The sequence below is a fragment of the Melopsittacus undulatus genome, chromosome 2 (genome assembly GCF_012275295.1).
Source record: "Melopsittacus undulatus isolate bMelUnd1 chromosome 2, bMelUnd1.mat.Z, whole genome shotgun sequence".
Taxonomy (NCBI): Eukaryota; Metazoa; Chordata; class Aves; order Psittaciformes; family Psittaculidae; genus Melopsittacus; species Melopsittacus undulatus.
This window is the reverse complement of record NC_047528.1, coordinates 90806295-90820248: the sequence shown is the minus strand read 5'-3', so window position 1 is coordinate 90820248 and position 13954 is coordinate 90806295. Positions and strand designations below refer to the sequence as shown.

The 13954-nt window shown below is 39.3% G+C and overlaps 2 protein-coding genes across 2 annotated transcripts in view; both read right to left on the bottom strand.

Moving 5' to 3' along the window:
• Nucleotides 1-269: 269 nt before the first annotated feature.
• PSMG1 (proteasome assembly chaperone 1) lies at nucleotides 270-8266 on the bottom strand. The gene is made up of 7 exons (XM_005151685.2): nucleotides 8112-8266; nucleotides 7850-7959; nucleotides 6141-6292; nucleotides 5687-5749; nucleotides 2895-3093; nucleotides 1484-1620; nucleotides 270-466 (listed from the first exon to the last, which is right to left on the bottom strand). The coding sequence occupies exons 1-7, from the start codon at nucleotides 8240-8242 to the stop codon at nucleotides 392-394; spliced, it is 867 nt and encodes a 288-aa protein (XP_005151742.1). The 5' UTR covers nucleotides 8243-8266; the 3' UTR covers nucleotides 270-391.
• Nucleotides 8267-10559: 2293 nt separating this feature from the next.
• The window catches only part of BRWD1 (bromodomain and WD repeat domain containing 1), a 55294-nt gene continuing 51899 nt past the window's right edge, over nucleotides 10560-13954 (bottom strand). The window contains exon 41 of the mRNA XM_013129681.3: nucleotides 10560-12506. Coding sequence (XP_012985135.3) covers nucleotides 11368-12506 — 1139 coding nt within the window. The 3' untranslated portion in view covers nucleotides 10560-11367. The remainder of the gene's footprint in view (nucleotides 12507-13954) is intronic.

Here is a 13954-nt window from a genome sequence, read left to right as displayed (position 1 = left end):
ATTTCTGTGTCTCAAATCAAAGTAAAAAAAAAAAAAAACAAAGTGTTCTCATTAGAGCTGAACAGAATTCCTTAATTGCATTTCCTCTTTTAAATATAAAAGGTATACATTTGGACGAGAGAACCCCTTCAGGAGGAGGAAAAAAAAGCTTGTTTTCATATTCAAGGTATCTTTCCTAAGATTGCTCCAGAAGAAAGTCTCCCAAGCATGCAAAAGAAATGTGTATGTTTGTAGCGATGAATTTGGAAGTAACAAAAATGAGTGCAGAAGTAAAAAAATCTACTGGAATTTATTCCACTTTTAAGGGAACAACTACAATTCCAAAATGTTCTTCTGTAGACAGAAGAAACTGGAGTTTATGAAAGTGCAGTCTGCAACATAAATATCCTCTTTAGATGTAGATATTATTGTGACTTTCACTGGTTATCAGTAACTTCTTCAAGATCTTCGTGCTTTCAGATACATCCTAGGAAAAAGGAAGAGATGATTAGCATTAGCTACATTGCTGGTAACAAAACAAAACAGCCTCACTGTCCTCTATTTCAAGTTTTATTACTCTAAACACCAGTTTTATTAAAATGCTAACTCTGAGCAAAATTCAGGTCTTCTGAATGAAGGTTTTCAGAGACCTGCTAAAGGCCTCAAAGAAATTTGCACTTCAACTACAGAAAGGGATTGATTTGTTGTTTTGCATTCCTCCTTGCTTGTGTATGAGAGGAAGAGCCAGTAGATTTGCTGTTTTCCATAAGAGTTTAAACATTTACATACTGCTCTATTAGTCTATCTAGCAGACCAGTAAAAGCTATAATGAAAAGCATGCAGGAACTGAGAGTTAAAATAATTACTTTGGTACCCATAAATCTCTTCTGGCGTTTAGATGCAAGTTCAACGGGCAAAACTGAGGACTGTTTTAAACCAACTATACTTCAATTAAAAACATTTCAGGAAGACGCAAAATGTTTGATTTAGTAGCTATAATGTCATGATTTCACAGCTGTTTGATTAGTGCAAAATTCTTAAGAGTCATCTTTAGAAATTCAGTCTTTTAAGAAGTTTCAGGCCAAAATAAATCTCTTAAGAAGCTGGCATGTGTGGTTAAGACAGGAGATACAGAGCTAGGAAAGAGACATTGTGCATATGAATGTGAATGTAAAAAATAATATGCTTTAAAGGTTTTAACATGAGACACCTCCAAGGAAACTGCAGCTTAAATGATCACAAGAAATCATTCCTTGATTCATAAGAGCCTGAAAAGTCAAAATGAAGTTCTGACAGGAGTTGCAGATTCATTATTTCTAAGCAACTTCCAAACAGATGTTAGAGCAGGGACCATACCAGAAATCACTGTCCTCTGTCATTAAAATCTGTATTTTACTGCCTTTTTAGGTGGAATCCTCACAGGAATACCTCAACAGCAGAACACAAGAGGTGACAGACAAGAATAGACAAAACCTCTCATTAATTTTTAAATATGAAATTTTACCTTGACTAAACTCTTCAGGACTTTAGAAGAAAGCAGAGGCTTGAACGCTTCAATTGTAACAGTGTCCAGTTTGATGATATCAGTGTAACACTGATACAATACTGCAGGAATCTGCCACACTTGACAATAACTCAAAACTAAATACAAGCCAAAAGAAAATGTGTGTTACATTCACCAGAGAAGGAATCTAAGTTCTGTGTTACAGTATCACATTTGTTCTGGCCAGAACTTCAAAAGCATAAAAGCACAGAATCACAGAATGGTTTGGATTAGAATGGACCTTAAAGATTACCTAGTTCAAACTCACCTGCCATGGGCAGGGACACCTTCCACTAGACCAGGTTGCTCAAAGCTCCATCCAATCTGGCTTTGAACACTGCTGGGAGATAGGGCTGCCACAGCATCTCTGCGCAAACTGCTCCATTGTCTGATCACCCTCACAGTGAAGAATTTCTTTCTAATATCTAATTTGAATCCACCTTCTTCTAGTTTAAAGCCATTGCCCCTTGTCCTATTACTACATGCCCCTGTAAAAAGCCCTTCTCCAGCTTTCTTGTAGGCCCCCCTTAGGTACTGGAAGGCTGCTGTCTACATATTCCATATATTTTCACGGGAAGCAATGCTTGAAAATTTATGAACTATCTACTCAGTATCTTAACTGCTGGATCAGCTACTCTTCATTCCACAGGTACATGAGAAAATAAACCACCAAAATTTAGTAAAACATTGCTGGTACTTCTCTCTGGCAAATAAAGTAGCTGGAAACTATATTGCTGGTAAACAAAAATGAGATTCTGTAAAACCAACAAACAAAACCCAAAACCCCAAACAACTCAAAGTGTGAACAAGATAAACATTTTCTAGACAAATCATCCACTTTGAGCTCTTGCCATAAAGCTTTTCATCATGATGCTACCACTAATTTGGTCCCCTACAATGAAAAGCCTGGCCAGGTTTATGACATTACATAATAAAAGTGAATCTAACTTTCACATGAGGTCAAGCAGTAGTACTGTCAAATCTGTTACCTGTAATTTGCAAAAAGAATGCTACGAACATCAGTTCAGGTGCTCAGATAAAACCAACTCTTACTAAAACATACTTAGTTTGTGAGCAAAATGCCCCCCAAAGCCCTACAAAGCATGCAATTTGCTTTGTGAGACTCTATGGAAGCATTTGCTAGTACTTATATCCCACACATAAAGGGTAAAAGAATTTGAGGGTGGTTTTGAAATTTGTCCTTATTTCACAAGACAATATGTAAGATGTGAAACTGTTAGGAATTATTTTTCAAAAAGCTAACTTGTCAGCCAGTTTACACAATTAAGCATAAATTCTTATCACATTGGGATTCTTTTCAAAGTGAACTGCTGAACCAGCAGCAATTGTTATTATTGGAACTGCAAAATACCAGCAGCAGGAAGATCTCGCACAATGTTGGGTTGTTCCAGCAGTGGGCAGCAGACCTGCTCTTTGAATTCTTTTGTCTTCAAGGCTTTCAGAAAGGGAGATGGAAGTGTTAAAGTGGATTCCTGAGTTTTGTAATCAGCTACAGGACACGTTGAAAGAATGGTTACTTGCAAGCCCTCCTTTCGCATACAACCAAAAACCTGAAATAAAAATGTTAATAGATAAGCAACATTTACCTTCTCACAGTAACAGAATAAACCCAGAAAGATTTATTTTCATTTCAATGGAGACGGCAAATGGCAGCTTAATTCAGGTTCCCTGGACTAAAATTTGAATTGCAGCCTTCAGGTAGAAATTTCACATGCACTGATCTTGGGATGGAGACAAAAAACCCCAAAAGAACAGCTAACGTATTTACCAAGCCTAGTGATTTTCTTGAGAGGCTTTAGGTTTTCAGCATTTCTGTTCACCTGCAAATATATTAAGCCTTGTTATTTTTACTAATGGTGATTGTAGAAGGAAAAAGGACTCCAAATAAAACTAGGCTGCTTGTGACAGGAGAGCTATGCTATGCTACAGACATTTGAAATTGAAATTGTGCTCCCCAGATGTTCTATAGTACTTAAGAAGAGTCTTCATTTTAAATACTCAGATTTTATATTACAAGGGGTAACAGGTTGAAACTTAAGCAGGGGTTTAGACTGGATATAAGGAAGAAATTTTTTACTTTTAGGGTGGTGAGGTACTGGAATGGCTTGCCTAGGGAGGTTGTGAATGCTCCATCCCTGGTGGTGTTCAAGACCAGGTTGGATGAAGCCTTGGGTGACATGGTTTAGTGTGAGGTGTCCCTGCCCATGGCAGGGGGGCTGGAACTAGATGATCTTAAGGTCCTTTCCAACCCTAACTATTTTATGATTCTATGAATTGAAGGAAGAGAACCTTCATTTTTTCACAGTCCTCCTCAAATTCAAAGCAAACAGTTTCAGAAACATTGTACAAAGCACACTTTCAGATCCACTGCATGCCACCACAAAACACCAACACACTGCACAGTCTCCCATTGTTTTCAAAGAACAATGTCAAATATGACAGAATGTCGTATGTCAGAATGAGCAGAAGCATGATAAACCTGCACCTTCCTTTCACATTATCCTCTTCAGATTTATGACCAGTAAAGAAATATGGGATTTGGTAAACATTACAGAAACTTGCCTGTTGCTGTATATGATAACAATCACAGAAGGGAAGCCGACTGTTCCCTCAGATCAGTGCGTTACCACTGTAATAGAAAACTGAACTAACTTTTCCGAAGCACATATATTTTCAATTTACTTTGCTGGAAATGCTGCCTGATAAGCATTACTGCAAAACTTCAGCCTGTGAGTGCTCATTTTATACTGAGAAAACATAGAAACGTAAAAAACTGACTGAATGGGACTGTAAGGATGCTTAGCACATCAGGATTTATGAAGCATATAGAACAGGTCTGTAACACAGACTAAAAGCAAAAGATTACCAGCACAGTGCTTCTGCTGTACATTTAAAAATATCAGTAACTATGAAGTCTAAAAATACTCAAGAACACTGACTTGGTAAAACTGCACACTCCTACTGCTCATGAACACCCACATCTGAAGTAACACATATGAACAAACAGCTGGAAAAACAAAAATGGGAAGACAGAAAACCCACCATCATCTTTCTTTTGTAATCCTAGTTTAAATGATGTGCAAGAATGTGTGGAATACAGCAAACCCAAAATGGTTTAGGTCTTCAGGCTTCTAAACTTCAAAGAGAACCATTACCTCCAGCAAAGTGAATGAAAAGTCTTCAAAAAACAAGGAACCACAAGAGTCTAGTTTTCCAAACTTGTATGTGAAACCCCTTGTATCATTCAGTGAAGTTACCCCAGTTTTCCACCTTCTTTGCGTTCCTGTAACCTCTCTGGCCACTCACACTGAGCTGCTTGTATGGTTCTCCCTTGCAACCAAGTAGTCCTTCTCACGTGCTAGCTGGGGCAGCTGGACTGAGCAGGTACCACTCAGCTTAGGCTGAGGACTTCCTCTCAGTGGATGCACTGCTTTTTACCTCACTCTGTATCTCTACCAAAGTCCTACTCAGCTTCAGCATAATGTAACAGCTTCAGAATCTCTGCTTGAACCACGAGCAGAGATTTAAAGGAAGGTAGGTTAGCAGACAGACAGTAACGCAAAATAAGCTATACTTCCTAAAGGCTAAGCAGTGACCCAAATCCATAAAGAAAATCAAAAGCCAGAACATACTCCCCTGGGTTCATCTTACTAAAATCAACAGGATGATATTTGGAGGGATCTGAATGATCCAGCAGCACTCATATATCAAACACATCCATTTGTCAAGGTATCATCCATCTTAAGTTTCACAACAGGTTTGTCTGGTGATTCTTTGGCAGATGCACAAATACAGTTATGTTACTGTTTTTTAAAGAAGGATTCTCCAGAGTTGCAGTAAGCCACAGGAAATTTAACCCAAACAGGAAAAAGGCTTGGAAAGTAGTTAAGGGTAACAAAACTGAAACTCTCCAAAAGAATTAACTGCACAAAGTAGGTAAATTACAATGGGAAGCATCTAGAAAGGAATTTCACAGAATATGCTGATAGTAAATCTGTAGGATATCTAAGAGAGGCACAGGGAAAACATTCATTTACAATGCTGTCATGTTGAGAATATCAGAGAGGAAGAGCCACTTGCATCAAGCTGAAGATCCCCACCCCTACAGTTTCATTACTCAATTTGTTGTCTTGCCAGTTTTACCTTTTCAAGCCACTGGAACTGCTGATCCTCAGCCACATAACAACTGCACTGGCATAACCAAACCTTAAAAAAAAAACAACAACAACCAAAGTTGTGTAAGCAAGTGGTTTAAAGGGCACAAACAAGCTCATAATCACGTGTAGAGATAACATGACTGCAGCAAACAACTTGATGGCTTCCTTGGGCTTCTTCAACTTCATTTTCACAAGAGTTTTTCATTTACAACTGATGAGAAGCAATTGTGCTGTCAAATGTCTTCTTTGTACTGAGCTTCACATACTAGAACTTGAAATAGTTCTCATAAGCTTAATGACCCTTCAGATTTTTTATTATATTAATCCAAAATACCACAGTTCCAGTGCTTGCTTTGACGTGGGCAGGGCAAAGGGTGGATGAAGTTGCTCTCTTTTACAGAAAGCTAAAATATAGAGGAATTAATGCATAAGCCACTTACTGTTGGATCTGATATTAAGCGATAAAACAAACAGAAAGAATCTGTTGGGAGGACATTTGTTGTGCTGGATGTTCGACACCACTCATTCCACAGCTTCACAGCTCCAATTACTTCCCAACATACAGAATCCAGGATAAAAGAAGACAAGAAAGCTGCAAGGAAGAATAAATGCCATTAATTTATCAAGAATAAATTTTTGTTCTACAAATAAATACCCAAACTGAGTTAGATTATTTCTTTGCAATCTCAAGCTTAACAGAAAAACATAGTAATTAACTTTTAATAAGCATTTATTGACCAAATCCAGAAAATATCAAGAATGTGAGTAAACTTACCGTATCAAGATTTAAAAGGTAAAGAGCAGTTCTAAATATAGATTCCTAACATCAAAACCATACATTCTCAGGAATTACATCATCATGGTCAACTTTGATTCCTTTAGTATTTACACTAAGAATGTAAATACTACAATCACAGAATGCTTGGACTGGAGGGGACCTCAAGAGATCATCTGGTTTGAACCCCCCTGCAAGTGGGCAAGGACACCTCCCACCAGACCAGGCTGCTCAAAGCCCCATCCAATCTGGTCTTGAGCACTATTAAGTGTCTAATACTTCTTAAGTCTCTAATACCTATTAAGTCTCTAATACTTCTTGACATACCAGATATAACAGATTTCTAAAAAATAAATAAATAATAAAAATCACAGAATCAGAAAGGCAGAACTATTACACTGGCTCTAGGAAGCAGAGACAAGAGAATGCATGACTTAGTGGCAAAAAGGGATCCTAAATCAAGTGTTCATAAATCAAATTCCTGTCAAAAGTCACCCTTCAACAGAAGGCTGATCTAAAATACCTATAACTGATTTTCAAAGAAAAACCTGAACAAAGGGAAAACAAGTTAGCAAAGCTAACTTAGATACCATTTAAGTGTCATCTAGATATGGCCCAAATGTAAGGAAGACTTGAAAGCTCTTTATATCCACAGGGAAAAAGCTATTAACACACTCAAAACCTTGTTCAGTACATGTGGGAAAGGGTGAAGGTGTTTCAAGACTGTAGGCCTAATGAGTAAATAGCCACCTCAAAAGAGGACATTTTGAACAAGTGAGGAATTAGAATGTGGAAAAGGGACTGACCTAGAAAAAAAAGTAAAATGAAATGTTTATTGGAAATTAAAGCTTACTTGATGCACAATTTTACGTATTTGACAGATCCCTATTTAAAACACTAAACTGCACTGAGCAACCTGCTACTATTAGAAGACAACTTTTGCCTACTAATAAACAGTCCAGGAGAGTCTACCAAAGTCAGATGAATGAACAGGGGGGGTGTCCCAACTAAAATCCAAAGTCAAACCATACTTTGCTTCAGCCCTTCAACTGAAGATACATTATTTTACCATGATCTGACAGGAGAAATAGTAAGATGTAACAAAAACTGTGTTTTGTGTTTTACGCTTACACATTAACTGGTTTCTCTGGACAGCTCAGCTGTCTCAGGGTTAAAACTCCACTCCCTAAACCAAGAGATGGACACCCTTAAGGACCATCCTCTTAGCAGAGACCAACATTAAATATGTCAAAGGGAGCGTCCTGACACACTTAAAGCTTTCTTCCAACCTCCCGCCTCCTCAAATTTAGTCATCGAAGGGCAACAGGATTTGAGAGTCTCAGACGGTTTGCTTCTGCAGCCTGCACCACTTACCTGCAGCATTATGTCCTATTGCAAGTATAAGTTTAGAGCAGACAAACAGCTCGTCGGCAGAGCTTTCCGTAGGCACGCCCGACTTCAGTGTCCAGCAGACGTCGATCTCCCTGGAAAAGATGAGGTGCAAGTGGCGCAGCGCTCCCCCTGCCCTGGCCAGTCACAGGCTCAGGCCCGGCCACCCCTGGAGGACCATGCCGGGGGAGGCCGAACCACCGCGGCCGCTGTGCCCCACGGGCCGCGCCCGCCCCTTGGCCGCTACCTTTTCTTCTCCAGCTCCCTGCGGATCTCTCGGTCCTCGGGCGTCTCCTCGCAACCCTCCTCCGCCGACTCCTCATCGTCCACGCCGGCACGGGACGGCGCCACCACCACCTCCCCGAAGAAGGTCGCCATAGTTGCCGCTTGGCGGTCAGCGCGCCTGCGCGGCACTACCGAGTTCCGCTCCGCCCGCTGTGGCTCCGCAGACCATAAAAGGGAGGTGGAAGCTCTCTAAGGGTTGCCCGAAGGGGATGCTTCTACCGTCGGGCCCTCGGGGGAGGCTGCAGCCGCCGCATCAGAGCACGGCTCGTCCCCGTCCCTCTTGCGAAGCCGCCATGCCAGCCACCACTCTGCGGTCTGGTGGGGAAGCCCACCTCCTCAGATACCGGCCTCCGGATGGGAGACCCCGCCGGCCACCGGGCTGCGGCACAGGGGCCGGAACCCAACTACAGCCAGGTTAAAAGTGCCAGTCGTGGGCAAATAATACAGTGCCGGTACAATGTACAGCTTTACTTTGGTCCGATTCTACAGGTACCTCAAAGTATTTAACGAACTTGATTCTCTGACGCTGCTTTCCTGGACTTTTAATGTTTTCCTATGCCTGTTGTCACTACTCTAGATTCAGGTCCTGATTTAGAACAAGCAAACACCCCCCACCCAAAAGAAAAAACACTAAAAAAGACCCCAAACAAAACAAGAAAAAAGCCAAACCAAACAAACCCCACCAACCCCCCCCCGCCCCCCCTCTCCAATCCATTGCACGAACCAGCTTTAAAGACACTAGTTTGCATGACTACTCCCTGATTTTAATTCCCGGAGTGCAACAAAAGCAAATAAAGAATGCTGTTTAAAATTATCGGGCAGATGAAATAACAGGTTTCTTAAAGGTTTATAATAGCCAGTTCTGAGGCTAAGCATGCACATTTAAATAAATAATTAAAAACACTGCCCAAAATAAGAAGAAACCCACAAAACACCATACATAAAACTCCCAAGAAGGCAAAAGAGTAAAAGTCCTTTTTCCAGTTTAATCATGCCTCCTCCTCCTGTAATTCCCTCTCGGATACTGAAATACTGAAGCCAAACCTTTCCCCTAGCCTTCAGGGCCACCATGAAAATGCAGTGCCCAAGTGGGGTATGACAGTGAACACAGCAACTAAAATCGGTGAGAAAGGAAACTATTTAAGCCCGACCTGGAAATACAAACCTACCAGCCCAATTTTAAACTTAATAAACACTCTTGACGTTCACTTAAGAGCTATTACACCAGCATTTATTCCTGCACTGGAGGTTATACTCCGTATGTAAAACATGGATCATAAACAGCTGCTGAACAATGCATTTGGTTTATGGTGAATATAAAAATATCAGTTGACCTACTCTCTTTTAACAAAGCTGCCCCTAAAAGGTCAGATACACAAAACCACCTTCAAGTTTCATCACTAAACACAACTGTGTTCATATTTTAGAAACCAACTTAATGAATTCAGATAAACATCTATCTTTAATTTACAAAACTCTGTTGTATCACAGTAAGGACTATGCTCTGAATAAAATTCCTAGGGTGAGAATGATAAAAAAATAGGTTGTTTTTAGAGTTCATATAGAAGCTTTAAGGGTGAAAAAAAAATCCTCTCTATACTTAGATAACATTTTAGATAGCAATAAATAACCTTTTGGCACATAACACCAGCAATGTTGTTGAAGTGGTTCTCACCACGTGCTGGTAAGTTGCGGGTGGGCCTCCCTTTTCCATCACTCCCATTTGCACAAGCATTAATGGCACTAATGATTGTGACTGCGCAGCTGCACTAGCTCCCCCCGACCCCCCAACGCTCCTCCCCCCCCCCTCCAGAAGTTACTTCAGTCCAATCCACTGGAAAACCAGTTCACAAACTTGCTATTTCAGTTAAAATGAACTGGGTGAGGACGTACCTAATACTCTAACGCATCTCCTGCTGAGCGATGACCTCAGAAATTACTAGGTATTGCTGAGTGTGAGCAAGGGAGCCACTGCAGCAGAGGGAGGAAACCCACAGTGGGGAGTGGGAAAGGAGTGGGATCACTAAGGGCTTGGGGCTGAGCAGCAAACTGGGAGTTCCACCAGCACAGCTCCAGGAAAAAGCAAGACATTCAGAAGTGCCACATATTCTTGTAGTCGGTATGTGGCCAACCAAGAATTGGCACATCTTTCCTGGAGAAATTTTCTCATGCCCTCTACACAAGAACTATTTCTATCAATAACAGCCACCTCAAATGTTTAAAAAACAGGAGATGTATTATTATCAGTAATTAATAATCAGAAACTGGTGAGGTTTAATCAGTGAGAAGTCTAACATTAAAGCACCTAGAAGTTTTAATCTGGAAGAACAACAGAAATGTAGCAAAAAGGTCTGGAATGTAAGAATCCTGCACCTCCAGTTTTTCATGCATAAAGAAAACAGAACAAGTGTTTGTTTGTTTTTCTATTTTATAAAGAAAACACAAAAACCCTTAGGCCAAGAGTTCACCTGCATTTCATATTCTTAATTTTACAGTATAGAAGTCACATTGATGATGATAGTACTACCTGTCAGCAGAAACCCTCTCTTCACCAGTGCCAATAACATGCCTCTGCAACCAGCAACTATGCTTTTTCACTGGTAACTGGTTCTGGTTGCAGTTACCAATAATGCACATACAGAACATTTAACGTCTGTACTAACACAAGTTGTAAAGTTACTAGCCTAGTGACCATTCGTTACTTTTTAGATGCAATGCCAGCATCCACTAGATTTTTATAGTGTATAGCATTATGTATAAGCCTGTTCCTATTGTATATGATTTCATACAGCATTAGAGATGTTTGAAATCTGTTCTTGAATGTTGCATGACCTAGGTAGTATTCCATTGCAGCACCCATAACAATAATACTCAACATACTGCTATTAACCTGTTGCGCAGTGTTTTAATTTTTTTTTAAACTCTTGTTATATGTAATAAAATACCAGTAAAGACAAAAAATTGCCCCTATAATGAGGCACATTTTGGCATCTGTGCTAAATGCTGCTACATGGGCAGGCAAGTGCAAGTCAAAATATGAAAAGGAGAAAGTCATCATCTAATCACATTCATAACTTTTTCATAGAAAAATATAAATATATTCCCTGAAATGTAGGACAAAGAAGAGCCAGCATCCATCATGAGTTCTAGTGCTATTACAAAAAAAAAAAAAAAACAAAAAAGACAAAAAAAAAGTGGGCTGGCTTTTCCTTTTAAGGTTACGTTTCACAATCTACATCATCTAAACCTCTGTCATCATCATCGTCATCACAGTCATTGTATCTCACAGTCCGTCTACCTCCATTCCGAGTTCTTATCTTAGAGCGCCGATTAGCTCTTCTATATTTGGTGTAATCCAGATCTTCAGAGTCATTTTCTTTGTTAGGTTTCCAACGTTTCCTTCTCTGTGGTCTCCTGGAAGGCTTCACTGAGTTGGAACTAGTAATCTCTTTTCTAATCCCTTCCAATTTCCTTTTCCTCTTTTTTGTTTCTGTGGCATCACTGTAGATACTGTTATCAGTTCCAGAATCTGAATCAGAAGAACAACTGAAACTGGCTTTTGAAATCCCTGCAGTCCCAGGTGCTTCCACATTTTCTGATGCTGAGCTTTTTTCATCTTTCTTCCCCCCTGTTTCAGATTCTGATGATTCTTTGAAGTCTTCCAATAATTTTGATCTTTTGAAGGAAGCTCCAGTTCTTTTATTTGATACTTCGATATTTTTAGTTTCGTGTTTAGCTAAGTCAGCATCAACCTCCTCTTCAGAATTGCTTGTACAATGGTTGTGGGCTGAAGCTGACTGATTAGAACTTCTCCAGTTTCTCCCATTTTCCATCTTGTGGTTTATGGAATTGCCCTTTAAAGAGTCGAATTCAAGATTTTCAAGAGCTACAGAACAGACAGTTTTGCATGCCTTCTTGCAGTTAGCATTCTGGTGCCGAGTTACTTTTATCTCTGCTTCAGACTCTGTTTTTTCATTCTCAGACTCACTAATGTATTTTCTTTTAGGAGCAGATGATTCAGGGCAGGAAAGTTTTTTTCTGCCAGAAAGCTGTTCTTTTTCATTTTCAGACTTTAAGCAACCATCTACCTCTGAGCTGCTGATCACTTTTTTTCTGGATGCTGTGGACACACTGCCATGAAGGTGCATTCTGTTCTTTTTTACTGTGCAAACACTTTCTGAGCTTGATAATTCCTCCTTTGTATCACTCATTATCTTAATTTTATTAGCTGCCAAAGTGGCACATCTGCGTGGATTCTTCTTCTCATTAGACAGCTTTATGTGCTTCTTGTAGTTAATGATACATGTCCTGCTCCTGAGCACTTTCGCACTTTGTCCGGTCTCCTCAGATACTGATTCTGCAAAATAAAGGTTTAAAAGTTTTTAGTAATTTGCATTGCTGAAATAATTTGTTTACTAAGCACAACAGTATCGCCTCTTATAAAATACACAAAACCTTTTTCTTGTTTACTTCAGCTGTTACATGCAATTTGCCTTAAGCCTTTACTAAAAATACAGTCAGCTGGTCACAGGTTGACTGTATTTTTAACTTACTCTTGACTCTCAGGATTACTCTTTTACTTTGAGTTAATGAAATGGTTTCAAAGTAACATTATTTAGCATTCAATCTAGTAATTACCTTAGAAGTTTCAAATTACCTAACTCTGCAAAGAAATGCTGCCATATTACTAATACTTCTGTCATTAAAAGCAATCATTTTCCTCCTAGAATGAACTCTTAGAATTAATTATTGCACATTTTAAGCCTTCTTATTCTAAAAAAAGAGATTATAGTATTTTATGTAGACACAGGCTCTGGATGGATTTCACAGTTGTTTCACATACACAGAGAACATTTAAACTCTTCAATTCCTTGGTTACTTGCATTCCAGAAAGGCAATTTGGAAAGGTGGAAAAGACTACCCAGCCTTAATACCAAGTGCTAACTTAATCCCCTTTGTCTATCTGAAGAAAAGAATGCTTAAAACTTAAAGACATCTGGAACTATTCCAAGAAAGGCAGTAAAAAAAAAAACCAAACCAAACCAAGGAGTAAGAATGTACACAATGCTTTTAGCCAGGTTTTCACACACAGGTGCTCAGTATAGCTGTGTGTTTTGATAAAAAAAACCCCAAACCCTTTATCATAATAAAGGCATTATGTGTATTTTCAAAATTTCAGAATCCATAAGATTAAATGCAAGACTATATGATATACAAGTCCAGCTTTTCTGCAACACACTACTAGGATATTAAGTCTATACTTTGTATTCAGAATCTTAAAATAGGGCACAAATTTGTATAAAACTCATCTTTTTGTTTTTAATTAAAGATTTAATTAAAACTTACTAGAACTACGCAATGAACATCCTAAACTAAATTCTCCAAAAGTACAAACAAACTGCATAGGCAGGAAGAAGGAGGACTGAACAAACTCCACCACCCACAAAAACTGGGAGAGCATTTAGAAGAAAGGCAGTAAGATATGAAGGCATTGTTCATCGAGTTTACCATTGTGACAAGCTTCCCTAGAGCTCATGCCATCAAACTCTAAACCTGGAAGTCCCTGCTGCAACTCTGGCTAGGTATATCCAGCCATACCTCTAGTCAGGTAATCTGCAGAGTGTACTACTGTCCACAAAGTATTTCCCATCCCCTACTAGCAGGCTACACAACTTTTTAAATCTATACAGAAGCATTCTATACACTATATATCTGTAACATACATTACATAAAATAGAATATACACCATAGTACTATACATGCTATGATTTATATAGTAAAACATACTATATTTTACATGTAGTG

Coding starts and splice junctions, on each gene's coding strand:
- PSMG1 (XM_005151685.2), bottom strand. CDS start 8,242: ATGGCGACCTTCTTCGGGGAGGTGGTGGTGGCGCCGTCCCGTGCCGGC. Junction 7,960..8,111: donor AGGGAGCTGGAGAAGAAAAG/GTAGCGGCCAAG, acceptor CATCTTTTCCAG/GGAGATCGACGTCTGCTGGA. Junction 1,621..2,894: donor GCGAGATCTTCCTGCTGCTG/GTATTTTGCAGT, acceptor GCTTGTATTTAG/TTTTGAGTTATTGTCAAGTG.